This window comes from Erpetoichthys calabaricus, chromosome 2 (assembly GCF_900747795.2).
Source record: "Erpetoichthys calabaricus chromosome 2, fErpCal1.3, whole genome shotgun sequence".
Lineage (NCBI taxonomy): Eukaryota > Metazoa > Chordata > Cladistia > Polypteriformes > Polypteridae > Erpetoichthys > Erpetoichthys calabaricus.
In genome coordinates, this window is record NC_041395.2 from 124,550,832 (window position 1) to 124,567,600 (window position 16,769).

Sequence of the window (16,769 nt, forward strand, 5' to 3'; positions counted from 1 at the left end):
TTTGCTGGGTTCTAACCATAATTAATGTCATGTCTTTCTCGTCATCTTAGTTTACAGAGGACAGTGCGTAGTGCTTAAATTATGAAGAAAAGACAACAACAGCCCTTTGATTCTCCTTTGTGTTGTGCTGCACTTTCATTCTTGACCAAATCTTACTCAACACCCCCCTACAAAAGCGTTCAATACTACTTTTCATATTATAGTAGATTGAAGCAGCATCCACTGTTGCCCACGTAAGTAATGTTAGGCTCTGATTGTTTTGTCTGATAGTCTGGCTTCAGTCTATTCAGAGGTTTCACTTGCTCATGTCACCGGTCTGCAAACTGTAGAACACAGGAAAAAAAAGACACATTGGGACTCCATGTGTACCATTTTTTAAAGTAGTCTATCTTATCCATATGATACTACAGGACAACTATGCTAAATTTGGTCCAGATTAGTTAAAGGGTGTAGGATTGTATAAGGAACAAACAGACAGACATTCTGTTTTATATATACAGGTAATGTGCTGTTTTTATTTGACACAGATGTGTAATAGTTAATACTACTGTCTCATAGTTCCAGAGTCCCAGGCAATGTCTGTACGGGAGTGTGCACATTTTGCATGTTTTTGTGTGAGGTCTTCTCAGAGTGCTCCAGCTTATTGCTACATTACTGCACTTATATTCCCACATATCACACTGTGCAATTTTAATTGATTAATACTTACAGTATATGTTAGCTCAGTATTAATATTTGTGACCTACAATAGACTAGCATCTAGAATGGGTCTAGTTTCTGCCTTGCATCATATACTACAGAAATAGGCTCCAGGCTCCATGACCCTATATACAACTAAGTGGGTTAAAATGAATGGATGGAATATTCTGTATTGCCTTCAGTTCTTTCACTGTATAATTTCATTATTTTTCTATCTTTTTGTATTTTTTAAATTATTAGATGTAACACTCCAGCCCACACCCGCCCTGACATACCGCACAATTGGAGGTATACTAGATTTTTACATGGTCTTGGGACCAACCCCAGAAATGGTTGTACAAGAATACACAGCAGTAAGTAGCCCAAGGGGGGTGGGGGTGGGGGTGGGGTATAGGGTATACAATACATTATTAAAATGCTTTGGGGGAAAAAAACAAATACAATAAAAAGATACACTTTTAAAAAGATAACATAAACAAAAGCTTCTTTCATTAATAGCTTGTTGGACGACCAGTTCTTCCAGCTTATTGGTCTTTGGGATTCCAACTTTGCCGCTATGGATATCAGAATGATTCTGAAATTTCACAGCTTTATGAAGACATGAAAAAAGCTGACATTCCATATGTAAGTGATTTATTAATAGCTTATTTAGGATTTAAATAAATACTTAAGGATTATTAAATATATTACATTTTAACCAAATATGGATTTATTTGTTAACTTGTACAATTTTAAAAATGTAAGTAAAATTTGTTAACCTTTTGTTTTTACGTAAATGAATGAAATAACTGTCAGAGTAGAAATGATGTTTATAGCTGTGTAGAACTGTAGCACTTGTAATATCTTCACAATTTTTTATTTCTTATTTTTATTTATATGTAAATTTAGTTAATACACAGCTGAAAGATTCATTACTAATTATAAATATTTTAACTGAACAAAAAAAATAATTTTATAAAGATGTTATCAATTCAAGTCAAGTAGCCTTATTGTCATGTCATAAATACACAGCAGTGGTTCCCAGGACCATGGTGCAATATATACATAAGCACAAGACAAGTGCAAGATGGGTAAAGAACTAAGCTCTGCCATAAATAGATATTTAAATAATAGGTAAGTCAATAGACAGTAATAATTTGAAATAGACAGTAATAAATAATAAATAATAACAACAATAATAAAAAAACAACAGTAGTGACAAGTGTAACAAATGTACTACATATAAATAAGCTACTAGGAGCAGATCTAAAGACAGGGGGAGAACACAGAGTGCAGACAGCCAACAGGTAGAAGAATTAGTTTGGATACTACAGTACCTTCTGCAAGAAGGAAATGGGATGAAGAAACCAAAATACTGTATTTGTTGCAAATTCCTTGCTATGTAAAGATCTCTTTAATGGAGGATGGAGAGGTCCCAATTGTCGTTTCTGCTGTGTGCACTATCCATGTGTAGGACCTTGCAGTCAGAGACATAATAGTTACCAAAACAGACAGTGATGCAGCTGATCAGAACACTCTCAATGGTGTGGTGAGACTGCGGTGAAGAAAGGCTTGCCTTCTATAGCTGCCAAAGGAAGTGGAAATGCTGCTGTGCCTTCTTTCATAATGTTACTTTTTAATTTTTATCAAGTAATCAACAAAAGAAAGGGTAATTTCAAACAATAATAGAGCAATTTATAACTAGATTAGTCCAAACAAAAAACATAGTAAATACATTAAACCAACTTTTTTAAGGAAATACACGATATTTTTCAGGATATTTTTCCAAAATAGTCTTTACATTCATAGTGTGCAAAAATTCTCAGATCTGCGTAATCCAACTCAGTGAGGCTGCAGGCTTAAGCTTATCTGAGCAGCAAACACACTAAGCAGGGTGCACGCATAATGGTCACCCAATTGGTGCCAAATCAGAGCCACCAGTTAACCTTAGCTACATGTCTTTCAGGGTGTCAGAAGAAAGCTTACACAGGCACAGGGAGAACATACAAACTGCACACTAGTGTTGATCTGCAAAATTTGCCGAAGTGTTTTTTTTTTTTGCAGCAAATTTGCTGTGATCAGCTTAAAGTGAACATTTTTTACTACTGCCACATGATGCTTTGTGAGGCCAGTAAGACATCATAGAGCTGTAGCAGCTATGTGTAGAAATTTAACACATGAATGTGTACTCCCCTTCACATTTTACTTCGCTGCACAATTTGCTTTGCTCATGTTTGATGTCACTAACCTGTCTGTTTTTAAACCCTGTATGTGTTAAAAAAACCTGCTGTATTTTCATTTGAGGGGTACATTAACTGACCATAATGACAAAATTTTGAGTACTGCAACTGAATAACACTGGTTCCTGTGCACTCACTCACTCGCCATTGTGCCACACGGCTAATTTTGTATGGCAGCCAAATGCATGCGTAATTAGCCATGTTCCACAGCTGCGAGTCAAAATCAACCTTAATAGATTCCTCACCTTCCCCTCAGTCAGAAAACACATGAGACCCAGTGAAATAATAACAAAAGATTTATTACTATTTTCAAGGTAGGATCTTTGAAACAGCAGTAGTGACCACTGCTGCACTCTCCACCAACCACATGTAGAATCAGACACTACAGTTCGAAATTTAACAATGACAATTGACTGTTTTTCACTCTTATTTCAATTTAGTCAGATCCACCTTATTCATGCCACTGTATTAAACAGAAATAGTTTTTTTCCTAATCTTACATAATTGTTCCCTTTCCAAAATGTTATTTTATTTAAGAAATTGAGTCAAGCCTTAAGTCAACTTCTAAATGTCTTGAAAAGATAATGTCCTCATGATTAACTACCATTGCATTTTTTATTGCCTGTATTATTCAGGATGTGCAATATGCTGACATTGATTACATGGAGAGACAACTGGATTTTACACTTAGTGAAGATTTTAAAGGTTTTCCTGATCTGATCAATAAAATGAGGGGTGAGGGAATGAGAATAATTATTATATTGGTAAGGCTTTATTAATTTCTTTTTTGTCCTTTTCTGGAAAAATTAGATGTTTTGATACTAAGATTTGCTTTTCACATATTTAAAACATTACAATAGTCTGTAGTCTTTTATAGTGTTTTCCGTAATTCTGTTGTATTACTGTTGCATTTTATTATCAGTGCATTAAGTTATAAAGTCTCAAGGGGTTGCATGTAATTTTCATATGAATATTAAGTGCCCTATTAATGTTTGATAACTGTTAATGGAAAAAAAAAGTGGCACCAAACTCAACTGTATCAAAAATACTGGTTTGTTAATGCATACATAATTTGAAGTGTATGATTTATAAGAACAAAAAATATAAAAAGGAACAGAAACCAAGCCTACTTGGCCCCTAGACCTGCCTGTAAAGAGCTTATCCATGACTGTTGGTAACAGTGGCTTTATCTAATTATCTGTTATCCAAAACAGTGTAGAAGCTTATTCTCCTTCCGTGTTTGTTGTGCCATTACCACAACTCACTTGCCAGTACTAAGGAAGTGAGTAACTGATGATTTGAAAGCATTATCTAAAAAAATCTGTATTCTTGCTTATTTGTATTTTACTTATAATAACATATTATGCGTGGTAAAACAGAAACTCAGATGCCTATATGTAAAGTTTCTATTTGCCTGTTGAGCCAAGATGGAGAGTGTAAAAAATTAGACAACAATTATCATAGTATGTTAAGATTATTTTCTCATTCTGAACAATTAAGTGTGATACAAAAAAAGGACCTGAAAAAAAAAACAAGTAATATGCGATTTGAAGAACTTGTTGCTGAGGCTTACTGATGAACATTTCAGGTCCTACTAGAAATTACATATGTTTTGCTGCCTAGGGGATGTTAGCAGGAAGGATAATGTAATTATTTATTATACAAATGCAGAAACTAGATGTTTTATGGGAATATGTGCCTGTGTAGCTAAAGTGGTTGGCAGCTAATATTGCTTCTTCAGGAAGTGTTAAAGCAAGGATGTCCAAGAGGTTGTCCTGGGTCAATGCTTCCAAGTAAAAATATAACAAAACATATGAAAAGCAAGATTAATGTGCAGTATATGAACTGACCCATCTTTATGTGTCAGGATACATAAAAGCATTTAAAACCACCTTTGCATGTTGGGAATATTTTCATGTTTAGATTCCTTGTGTTTATTTTTGTCACACCTCTGATGGCGTTTTCTGCTTTTGCATTTCACTGGCTCAATTTAATTTAATGGTGCACCAGTTTCAATGACAATGAGCCAATTTGTGACTTTCTGATAACCATCCTATTTAAGAATGAAGAGATGCAGGTGCTTTCCAGTCTACATTTTGAGTTTAATTCAAAAGTCTTTTGAATTTCAGCTTTACAATTTTCCTCATGATTACAAATTTAGCTTTGTTCTTTTAACAAAGTTCACACAATCGATTACCCCTTGCCTATTTTATGGCTTAAATCCTTTAACATCTGCTACATGATCTAAAAGAAAAATACTAACACATATTTTTCATTAGAAGATGTCTATGTTGGTGTTACACATGGAAGAGTAATCTTTCATTTTTACCTGAACAAAAGCATTTTTAATCTGTGTATATAAACCAAAATGTGAGGGAAAACCAGATGAGGGGAAAGTAAAGTATCTGCAAGTGTTTGTACAGCTAGGGCTTCACAGTCTTTTAAAGCTTCACAATGATGCCTATAGCCCACAGAAATATAAAAAGTAACTACTTTTTACAGATCAAATTGGGTAGTTGAAATGGTTGTGACATTTCAATCTGGACCTTGTAGGAGATGCGAAGGTAGCCTCAGGATACACTAGAGGGATTATATCTCTCATCTGGGCAAGCTGATCTTGAGAACTGATTAAATAGAACTGAGGTTAGTGTTTGTAAAATTTGGCCTTTCCAACTCTGTAACTCTGTGAACCCCACCAGCAAAAATGCTATAAAGATATTGTTGTTGTTAATGATGATGTTAATATTAAATTAAGGAGGAGAAAGTAGACATGCTAGTAACTTTTGCAAAGTAGAAATCAACAGTTAATTTTCATATTCATTTTATAGATCAATATAAGGAAATTATCCTAAACATAACTTGAGATTTATTAATATACTGTAGGGTCTTCCTTATATGTGACAGTTGCTTTTGCTTTCGCCTAGAACCATGTTTTCCATTGCTATTCCTATTTCAGATGAAAATGCATTGAAATATTATTTGAATCATAACATACTTACATGACCCACCATCACCATTTTTTACCAGTAGATCTCATGTAAATTGGCGATAACATTATGGCTAATTGATTAACTAAATTCCTTGTTTATGTGACGGTGTGGGTTGGCACCACACTTCCACTTCTGTTTGGGAGCCTCTTGAACCTGCCACTGTTGATAATCATAACCAAGATGAGCCGGGTAAATGAGGACACAGTCTCATGCAGCAAGGGGTAGGTGCAAAAGTGAATAGTGCTTTCATTAAAATTAATTCCAAATTAACAGTGTCCAAAACAGTGCAGTGCAATCTTCAATAAATAATGACTAAAAAAAATGTTAAACAGTGGAGGTTAAAATCAGTTCAAATAAATAATCGCTAAGAGCAAGGTTAAAATCTGTAAGGGAGGAAACTTTTCTAGAATCTCAGTCCCCGGTGTATTCCTGTAAAACTGACATCTCCTCTGCTTACCTCGCACGGGACCTTGCAGCTGAGGAGACCACTAAGTGACAAGCACAGCAAGCCTTCAACTTGCCGAACCTCATTTCTCCTAGGCTTGGGTCCCTTCTGCCATATGTTGCCCCTGCAGGGTGTACCCGCTGAGCCTCCCTTCTCCAACTCCCGTTGCCCTTTCTCAGTCTTACACGAAGGGATGCATGCACTCCAGCTCCCTGAACACGCTCAGCAGAAACGATCCACTTCAGCCCAATTATCGGCTCTACAGTCCTCTGAGGAGCTCTCCTCCCAGCTGATTGCCTGCTTTCCTCTGCACTGGCACTCTCATGTTCCTGCCTTCGACTCCCTCATTTAACCTCCGACCTTTTCCTTCTCTGTTCTTTTACTTCTTTTTGATCCCCTTCTCTGCCGTGCAGGTTACTTTATATCACCTACCTAATGGGCACGAGTGTGAGACTGTGCTCCCTCTGAGGCATTAATGAGGCACCTGACTGACACTCGCATTCACACGTGTATACGCAATCGGCAAGGCCGTCAAACCGTCACCAGAGCAAAGCTTGTTAACACATATCCACACCTCATTCCCAACCTGCACGATTGGGCAGAATTATTTATTTAAAATCAGCTTAGTTGCATGGAACTCTTATCATTGTATAATTCAGAAAAAGTCAGACGTGTTACTAAAATGGTTATTTCAAAAACTCTGTCTGACAACCCTGGGAAAGACTATATTTGCACATAAACACGCTAATATTTTTGTTTAGACCAGGGGTGGGCAAAGTCATTCCTGGAGGGCCGCAGTGGCTGCAGGTTTTTGTTCCAACCCAGTTTCTTAATAAGAAGCGCCTATTGCTCAAGTAACACTTCTGCTTCATTTTAGTTGTCTCGCTCATTAAGATTTTAAACCCTTATTGCTTATTTTAGTCTTAAATAGCTGTAGTGTTGCTTTTTAATTGCACCTAATTAGCAATAACATGCAAATAAAAATAAAGAGACCAGCATTTCTCCATTTATCTTGTTTCCATTTACACCTTTGTGTTTTTATCATGCACTATTAGGTTTAATTAAATACTTGGAAGGAAAGTGAAGAGAAAAAAGTGAAGGACTGAGAATTACTTATCTGTTTTAGACTTCAAATCATTTGAATGATATCCTTAGAAAGAAAATAAATGTAGGATATGAGAATGACTTGACATGGCAGAGTTAAAGCACTAACAAGCTATGAAATTGAATAATGGACAAGGATTGTGTTTTAATTAAGCAACTGGGTTGGAACAAAAACCTGTAGCCATTGCAGCCCTCAGGACTGACTTTGCCCACCCCTGGTTTAGACAAAACATTAATTAGTTTATTTCATCTTTAAAAAATGTTTCATTATTTAATTTGGTTTTAACAAATGACTGATCTAATCTTTTTTGCTACATTGTCTCATCAGGATCCAGCAATTTCTGGCAATGAAACAAAACCATATTTGCCATTTTCCAGAGGTATTCAGGACGATGTCTTCATCAAATTTCCGGACACTAATTACATAGTTTGGGGAAAGGTACGCTGTGCAAAAATAAGGTTAATATTAGATATGATATTGTTTTCTGATACATTTTCATGATCTCATATTTGTTTAGTAAAAATTTGAGCAGTTTGGTGATGTTAAGAGGCTCACTAATGTTAAATTCCTAGTTTTTGTTTTTGGTATGAGATAAATTGGAAGATGCCCTGAAAGAAAAGGGTTCCTCATTATGTTCAGGAAAATATGCAGTTTGAGCATAAAGGCCGTTAGTAGTCTGTTTAGTGTAAAGTGGCTTTAGGTTATGGAAATTGAATAACATATTATAAGCATACATTATAAGATAAAGAACTATAAATTACCTCAGATGCTTAAAGGGTGTGGTCCTCACTGGTACTTATTAATGTCATGTTATAAAAGTAAATATTAGATGTGAAAGTTAAGAAGGTGATGCTGGATTTTCTGCAAGTTAAAGTTTACTTCAGTCATAGATCTGATTTCAGTTTTTCCTTACCAGGCAGTTAAATAGAGTCTTTGTCTAAATTAAACGTTTAACCATCACTCATTTGTGGTAATCAATATAGTTTATGTCAGCAACAAGCTTTTCAACATTAGGAAAGTGATTTCCTGATACATAATACTTGACTGGGCTGATTTGGTGGCAGTACAGTTAAATGCAGCGAGTTTGGCATCTTGAAAGATACCCTGTCTTTAGATTCTAATTGTATTACTAATGAAGTGCCTGTGTTGATTATTAAATGATTGTTGAAGATGGTGCATTTTCAAGAGCATTGTGAGAAAAACTAGGCAGCTTTACAGCTCAATGTTCTCACAGTCAAAAAATAGTCTTGGATTAAAATATAATGCATAACATATGTTTTTACTTTTAGTCACTATAATGTAAGTTTAAATTAAAGCATGCTCTTTTCTGAATATTTAGGTTTGGCCAGATATACCCGGTGTTGTGGTTAATGAATCTTTAGACTGGGAAATGCAGGTGGAGGTAAGAATGTAAATATCATGTACTGCTTTACATTGCAAGAGTCTATATCCATAATGAAATTCAACATTAAATGTATATAATTTTCAAATCTCTTTGTACAGCTCTATAGAGCCTATGCAGCCTTTCCAGACTTTTTCAGGAATATAACTGCTCAGTGGTGGCAACGAGAAATTGAAGACTACTACAACAAAACCCTTAAGTTCGATGGCCTATGGATTGTAAGCATTATAAATATTTAGATGTAATTCAAACTATTTGATAAATTTCATCTTCTAACTGAAACATTTTTTTTAAAGAATAGCATATACTATGCTGTTTTCACTGATTTCTTTATATTTGATCAATGTAGGAATGGACGATTTTAATAATCATCTTTTATGAAGATCTTCATAAAATGAGCATGGAAAAAAAAACTCTCGCCCACTAATACACCTAAGAAAACAGAGAGCAGCTACCTTTTGTTTTACCTATACAATACTATTAGAAAAAAAACCCATAAAATATTCATGAATAATGATAATTCTTTACATTCTTTACTACTAGCACGTTACATAGAGGGGGAGCCACTTCATCCACCACCAATGTGCAGCATCCAACAGGATGATGCAATGGCTGCCGTTTTCTGCCAGTACGCTTAACACACATTAGCTATTACAGTATGTGATTAAGGCGTGAGAGAGGTAGTCAGTTAGAGGTAGTGAATGATTGGGGAACCAGAACGACTGGGCCATAGAGGGCAATTTAGCCTGAAAATCTAAATACACATTGCTCTTTATGAAGGATGCCCAGGAATCTTTAAAACCCAAAAAGAGTCGGGACCTCCATTTTAGATCTCAACCGAAGGACGGCACCATATTTACAGCACTTTGTTCTCATCACTCTACTAAGGCATTGAGATCCACTCACAGACCACAGGGCCAACACTTCTTCCGGTAGAAACCCAAGCTTTTCATAGCTAGTCTCCCATCCAAGTACTGGTCAGGAATGAACATGCTTAACTTCAGGTGGATTACATGTTCTAAATTGCCTGTGGTATGGCTGCTAAATACATTCCTTTCAATGTGTACGCAAAGACAGTTTATTTGATTACTTGAAAATTTACTAAAGTCAAGTTAAGGTGTGAATTTCAGAGATAATCTGGAATGAGCAGAGGGTATAGCACAGTAGGGCTCATAGCCAAATGGAACATGTACAGTATCAGTAAATAAACCTAGCAGTATTCTTTGTGTTTTTAGTATTGCTAACCCAAATTTTAAATCATTTGAGTTTTATAGTGAATTTTTGAATAAGTAAAAAGTACTTTTGACACTTTTATCCTTCATTTTGAAATTAAAGGTATGCATTGTTAATTGTGTAGTAGGGATGTCTGAAACATTTTGCTACACTTTCTATACACTTCAATCAAAAGTAACAGGATATTGTAAACATATTCTTTTTGTTAATTTAAAATGTTCTGTTTGCCTAAGGTTATTCTAAAGTTTTTGAAAGTTGGGCTCAACTTGGTGGAAAGAGATGTTTGCAGTCTTTAAGAGGATTTAGATTTTTCATCATAGAACAAAACACATTTATCATTTTCAGCTAGATATCAAAAGCTAGTCATTGAAAAGGCATTATCAAATTTATTCTTTAGAAGAATTCTGAGGTGTCCCCTTCAGCTGGGAAAGTCATGGACACAGACTTTTATTGATACTGTTTTTTTGTTTGTGGAAAGGTAGCTTTTTGGTAGACATTTTGCCACATGATCAAAACTGCCGAGTCTGTAAATCAATCTCTTAAAAACGTTAGAAGAGATTGACATCACAAAAAATGTTGTTGAAACCTTCCTTTAGCTCAACAGTGAACAAACGCACACAAGTATGAAAACACCACAATTTAGATGTTCTTCCACATGCACACTACAGCCCAGATTTTGCTTCCTCATATTCTTAGCTTTTTGGAGCCCTCAAGGACGCCATCTGAAAGAATTGTTTGGTAGTGATGAGATGCAATGACAAAGCAAGGCTTTTGAACCTGAGGGAACGCTCATTACTGGGCTCGCCTCAAGCAGTACACCTTCACCACCACACAATCATAATCCACATTCACCACATAAAACACACATGTTCCAGAGATTTAACATATGATCTATGAGAGCTGTTATGACATAGGGGTGTGAATCTGATTTTAAAACCTGCATAGATTGTGGAGTACCTTTGCTGAGTGATAAATCTGAACGAGTGTGCTAAGTTAGCATTGTCACCACTGTTAAATTGTGATGAGCCACTGATAGTTTAATTTTTAATTATTTGCTGCAATGTTTATTTCTCTGTTGTTATTATAGTTTTCATCTGCATCAATTGCACTGTTTTCTGTATTATTTGCAGAGTTGCTTTCTTAACCAGCTGATCTGTCTCTCTCCACCTAGTCAATTTGCTCTTCTTCATGCACTTTGTCATTGCAAGTTTGACCAGGTGTAGTGTTCAGTTGGCTTGAAGTAAATAAGTATGTGAGTAGAATCAAAGTTCAAGCAAAGAAAACTTTCTCTTTGTTTTGTGCACTCCAATGTGCCTCATGTGTGCTCTCCTATTTTCTAGCAGGAGAGTATGACGCAAAATAGTTTTATGCTGATGTGATGTGTTTACATGTGTCCTTTTCAAACTTCAAAACTGCATTGTCTTATATAATTTATGATGCTTTATATTAGGATATACCAGAGTGTTGTTAAATATACTTTTTTTTTGTCATGTCCATCTCAAGCCTCAGTTCAGCCTGAGACGAATACACACTAACCTGCTTCTGTGCTGGCTCCACCACTGACAAGATGGTTATTGAAGAAGGAAATAATGGACTGTGAATACAAGATTCAAACTGTAACAAGAAGAGGATACATGCTTTTTTTTCTGATTAGCACAAGACAAGGCGCTTCCAAAAGACAGAGTCTGAGAAGCAGGCATTACAGGAATTCAATTGAGAGAGGATGTAGTGGGCAAGAGAGGTTCAGACACATAAGATACCGAGGAAAGCACACTGAAAGAACACCCAGGGCAAGAGATAGCAAACATTTTAAATGTTTTCTGTTACTTCTCTTCAACAGGTCATGGCTGGTTCAGAAATAAATTACTGTTAAAAGTTTATGGGTAACCCACATATTTCCTGTAGTTCTGTATATACCAACACAGACCTCTAAATGTGAATCTCTTTTTTCTGTGTTCTTTTTATTTTCAGGACATGAATGAGCCAGCAAGCTTTGTACATGGATCAACCAGTGGTTGCAGTAATAAGCTTTTAAATAACCCACCTTACATGCCACGTACGTGAACAGTAGAACTATAGTATATAGTGATTTTGATTTTACATATTTGTATTTTCTGACATTATGATGTTTATTTTAGCTCTAGAATCAAAACATTTAGGACTATTCCATAAAACATTGTGCATGGAAAGTGAACAGACTTTACAAGACGGAACTCCAGTTCGACACTATGATGTACATAACCTTTATGGCTGGTCCCACGCAAAGCCAACATATGAGTAAGCACTGACATTTCCTTGAAGGGTTTTTTATTTCTGTAAATGTACAGGTAATCTGGGCAGTTGACTTGTTTTTTTCACTAGGCTTTATTAATAAAAATGATAAAGAGGATGCCATGGTCATCTCATTACAAATTTTCTTTTTCATTCGTCCTTACTGAAACAGTGCTGTGCACATGGTGACAGGACAGAGAGGAATAGTTGTCACCCGATCAACTTTTCCATCTAGTGGAAAGTGGGTAGGTCACTGGCTTGGTGATAACACAGCGGCTTGGGATCAGATCTACAAATCTGTTATTGGTATGTCCTTTTTTCTAATTTTAATATATTACAATAAAAATTTGCATCATGACACCATCAACAAAGTAGTTGTTTCCAGATTCTATTTGTTTGCTTTGACATTGAATTGTTAATCACCTTGCCAAATGAATGAGTCACAGATTCTCCTGCTGCTTGGTAATTCATTCAGAAACCATTTCACTGGATCATTGCCCCTGTAACTGTACCAATATCATGTTTAAAAAATGAGCATACCACTGTAAAATATGTGCTTTTAATCTGAATGTAATATATTTGGATCAGAATAATTACAGGTGTATTAGTGTTTGCTTTCAGCAAGCTTCTAAAAAATAGACTAAGCACCAAATGTAGTCACACATAAAATATGGCTCTTTGTTTTACATTGAGGAATGATTTATCTTCTCAAGTTCATAATTTCTTTACCCCAGATAAAATACAGCTTTTTCAAAAATGCATTGCACATATAACATTCCCTGACAAAACTGAATATAGAATTTGCTTCACAATAAAGATATCATCATGAGAATATAACTGTGAATTTCGGGGTTTCTGTTCATTAAATTAAAAGAGTGACACACCTGCCAAACTTCTTCTGTCATGTTATTGTGAAAACATCAACATGGGCAATAGTATCAGGAGGAGGTCAGGAATGAGTGGCAGTGAATGTGTTAGGGAAACATATGAAGAAAGTGCTAAAATCAAGGAAGAGCTCAAGGAGAAACTTCTGTATTTTTATATAAATGTCACCTCATTGCATCTCAGGATCTTACAGACAGCCATTATTTTTTTTAGGTTTCTATTCGAAGTACAATTTATTGCCACATAAGAAAAAAATATGTAAACTAGGTAAATTAAAGGAGTCACATTTTTCCTGCCTTAAGTACTCTTTCACAGTAATCTGGATATTTTCCTGATTTAAAATTGTATTTAAATCATACTTTTTCTGCCATATTAAAGATGTATCAAATAAATAAAAATCATGTGATGTTAGTTGGATGAGGAGTTGCAATAGTGATCTGTGAAGTATAATATGTGAAAACTAATAATAAAAAATAATTTTTTATGAAATAAAGGCAATTCCCATCATTTTTCTGTCATTGAATATCAGTTTCCTAAACACATGAGGCTCATTATATTGTTATCACAGTAGCTATAAGTGCAAATTGGATTGGCACATTGGCAGTGTCATAATACAAGTATCACAGTAATACCATATTATTTCAGGTGTAGAAGTTCTGACTTGATTTACAGAATACAGAAATTCAGGTACAGGAAATACAACAAGGTCATCACACTCCATAACTCAAGGATAGTGCAATCAAACAAAAATAAAAAAATGCATTTTTTTATCCGAAAAGAGAGAGCATATCCTGAACCTTTTAAATGCAGTGGTATACAATGGCCTTTATCCTCAAGTTTATTTTATTTATAAACACATAGCAAGTACAATTAAAGTTAGAAATAAGCAGAATTTTGTTAATTTATTTTCATCATTATCCTTTTTGGTCTGCTTATCCTGACGAGTAAGGACTGTGTTAACAACATGCTTAACAACAAATCCTATCCTCATCCACTTCTATTAATATCTCCTGGGGAATTTCTAGAAACATGTGTGCCAACTGAGAGATGTTATCCAGCATCTGCTGGGTCTGTCCCTAAGTCATCTGCCCTAGTGGGCCTTGCCCTTACATCTGTTGTTGGAGGTGCAAAGGGATATTCTAACTACTTGCCTTAAACACCTCATCTGACTCATCTTGAACTGGAGGTAGGAAGTTCTGCCCCAGGATTCTGTGACACCCCGGGTAAGGACACTGTTGTACAACTCCCGACTTGGGGCGTCAGTAGACAGAACCGAGTAACCAGGGGATGGAATAAGAGAGACTCAAACTGAAAAAGACTATTCAAAAACAAGATTTTGTTTTATTCCAGCAATGTCTAAACTATTTTAGAAACAAATGTCTTGCAAAAATATTTGCCAATGCAAAGACACTTCCAAAAAGAAAATTAGTACAGGGGCTGCTTGTAATATTTACAGTGACTACAACAATGGAAAAAAAAAAACTCTTCCTCCTCCTTTGTCCAACTACAAGATAGTTCACGAAGGACAGACTGAAAAATTAATAAAAAAAAATGAAAAACTAAGCACCTACTACATGCACAAAGGTCTTTACATATCTACAGTATACTACTAAACTAAGCAAATCAGTAGCACAGATCTACACTTAAACCTGAAGACCTGGTCAAATGACGACCCCTGTCAGGATGTGCACCGTACGTGGACACTTGCTCAGGTGCAGTCCACCCTATTTAAACGTTCCTGCACTCTGTTGTTTCCAAAAAACACTCACTAGCTGAGTTTACCAAATATGTTCAATCAGCTCTCCTTCTGTCTGAGCCAGATCAGAAGCAAGAGGTTATTCGTTGACACTCACAGCTCAACGCCATTTTTTATGTGAGTGTCCAGAATATAAAGCCTCTGGTCATAAAGACTTTTGGCCCAATGTACTTTAGTATCAGGTACACGTTTTAGCTTCCTTGTGCTTGAATATAGTGTTCATTATGAAGGATCCATGACTTTCACATAAATCTAAGAATAGTTCACCACTTGGATACAAATCAGGTAAGTTGTTCCTGCCAATCGAGCCTATCCAGAAATTTTTATTAATAGTTAGAATTAGTGTTTATGTCTCTTAGTAGGATTACAGTGTATAGCACTTTTTCAAGTACTGAATTCAGAGTTTCTAAAAACTATTTATAACACTCAGAATAGTTCTTTGATGCATGCTTGCAAATCCAAGTGTTTGGCATCAACCTGGGGCTTGTGAGTATCCTACACCTGGCTGGGTTCTCTCCTGTATATTATCTCCAGAGCTGGAGACAAGCAACCCTTTGTTATGATGTATGGTTGAAAGGCCAATATCATATGCAGAGGTTAGTCAATATGTTGCCCAAATTTTTCACCCTCCTGCAAGACCTTCAGCTCCCTGCCTAACGGAGAAATTTATTCCACATCCCAAAGTCAAGTATGCTTGGCTCCATCCCACTGTTGCCTATTGCCTAATATTGTACCTGTGACTACACGCAGCTTTTATTTGGATTAGGCCTGACCAGGCTATATGGTTCACCTGGCTACCCAGCCCTCACATTCAAACTCCACTACTAGGTTGTCGTATCCCTTTTTCAGGCAAGATTGTCTTTGCATTCAGCTGATACCATCAGGGGGGTCAAGAATGGAATGTTCCATGTCTTGTATCTCCCATTAGACCGATCTTAACAGGATCCCTATCAGTAAAGATTATTGAGGTACATTAGGCCTCCCACTATGTCATAATCACAATGCTAGGAAGGCAGAATTCTCACCAATTTTTTTTATCATTTATATATTAGGAAAATACGACAAGCAACAATCCTATGCTTTGTGTAGTTTTGCTCATGAGCAAAAGTAGTTTGTATGATCTTACAGGGAAATGTATCAAGAATATGGTGAGGTGAATGCTTACATTCAGACATTGCTCAATTGAGTTTTCAAGATTTTAAGATAATATGTCCACCAGAGCTAAATATCTTGCAGTTCACAAGATTCAGTTTCAAGCAATGTGGCATGTTTTCATTTTGTCAATACACTAAGGCGTATTATACTGTACGTGTAAGTCAGGTAAGTTATGCAATCTATATATCAATAAACAATAAATCACAATTTTGTCTGTTATGAAACTTTTTTGGTTCCAGTTGTGGTAATCAGTGGCCCCAAAAAGTCTGTAAATGGCCTCAGTGTTATCCGTAACTAAAACTGTGTGGCATTCTTGCACCCCTCTTCAAATCACATTTTTAAATGAGGCAAACAACAAACTATAGCCACATGATATTTGTTTAACATTTTATGAGCATGTTGTGGCTAATTTAATCCCTTCCCCATCATCTTCTGCTCATGGCAAGATAATCACCTGCTGAGCTATTTAAATTTTCCATAGCTTTTGATATTTAGGGAACTTTTCACACAGTCAGCTTCTTGTTTACTATTTCATCATCATGTACTTTTCTATTAATGGAGAATTTCAGCCATCATTTTTTTTTTATTCATGAGCTTGTTAATTTCCCA

At 35.8% G+C, this 16,769-nt stretch overlaps 1 protein-coding gene across 2 annotated transcripts in view; it reads left to right on the forward strand.

Moving 5' to 3' along the window:
- si (sucrase-isomaltase (alpha-glucosidase)) overlaps positions 1 to 16,769 on the forward strand; it is a 206,806-nt gene that overhangs the window by 131,598 nt on the left and 58,439 nt on the right. For both annotated transcript variants that reach the window (XM_028794477.2, XM_051923319.1), the window contains exons 30-38: positions 940 to 1,052; positions 1,198 to 1,323; positions 3,554 to 3,682; positions 7,786 to 7,896; positions 8,798 to 8,860; positions 8,962 to 9,078; positions 12,065 to 12,149; positions 12,232 to 12,370; positions 12,537 to 12,670. In XM_028794477.2, coding sequence (XP_028650310.2) covers positions 940 to 1,052; positions 1,198 to 1,323; positions 3,554 to 3,682; positions 7,786 to 7,896; positions 8,798 to 8,860; positions 8,962 to 9,078; positions 12,065 to 12,149; positions 12,232 to 12,370; positions 12,537 to 12,670 — 1,017 coding nt within the window. The remainder of the gene's footprint in view (positions 1 to 939; positions 1,053 to 1,197; positions 1,324 to 3,553; positions 3,683 to 7,785; positions 7,897 to 8,797; positions 8,861 to 8,961; positions 9,079 to 12,064; positions 12,150 to 12,231; positions 12,371 to 12,536; positions 12,671 to 16,769) is intronic.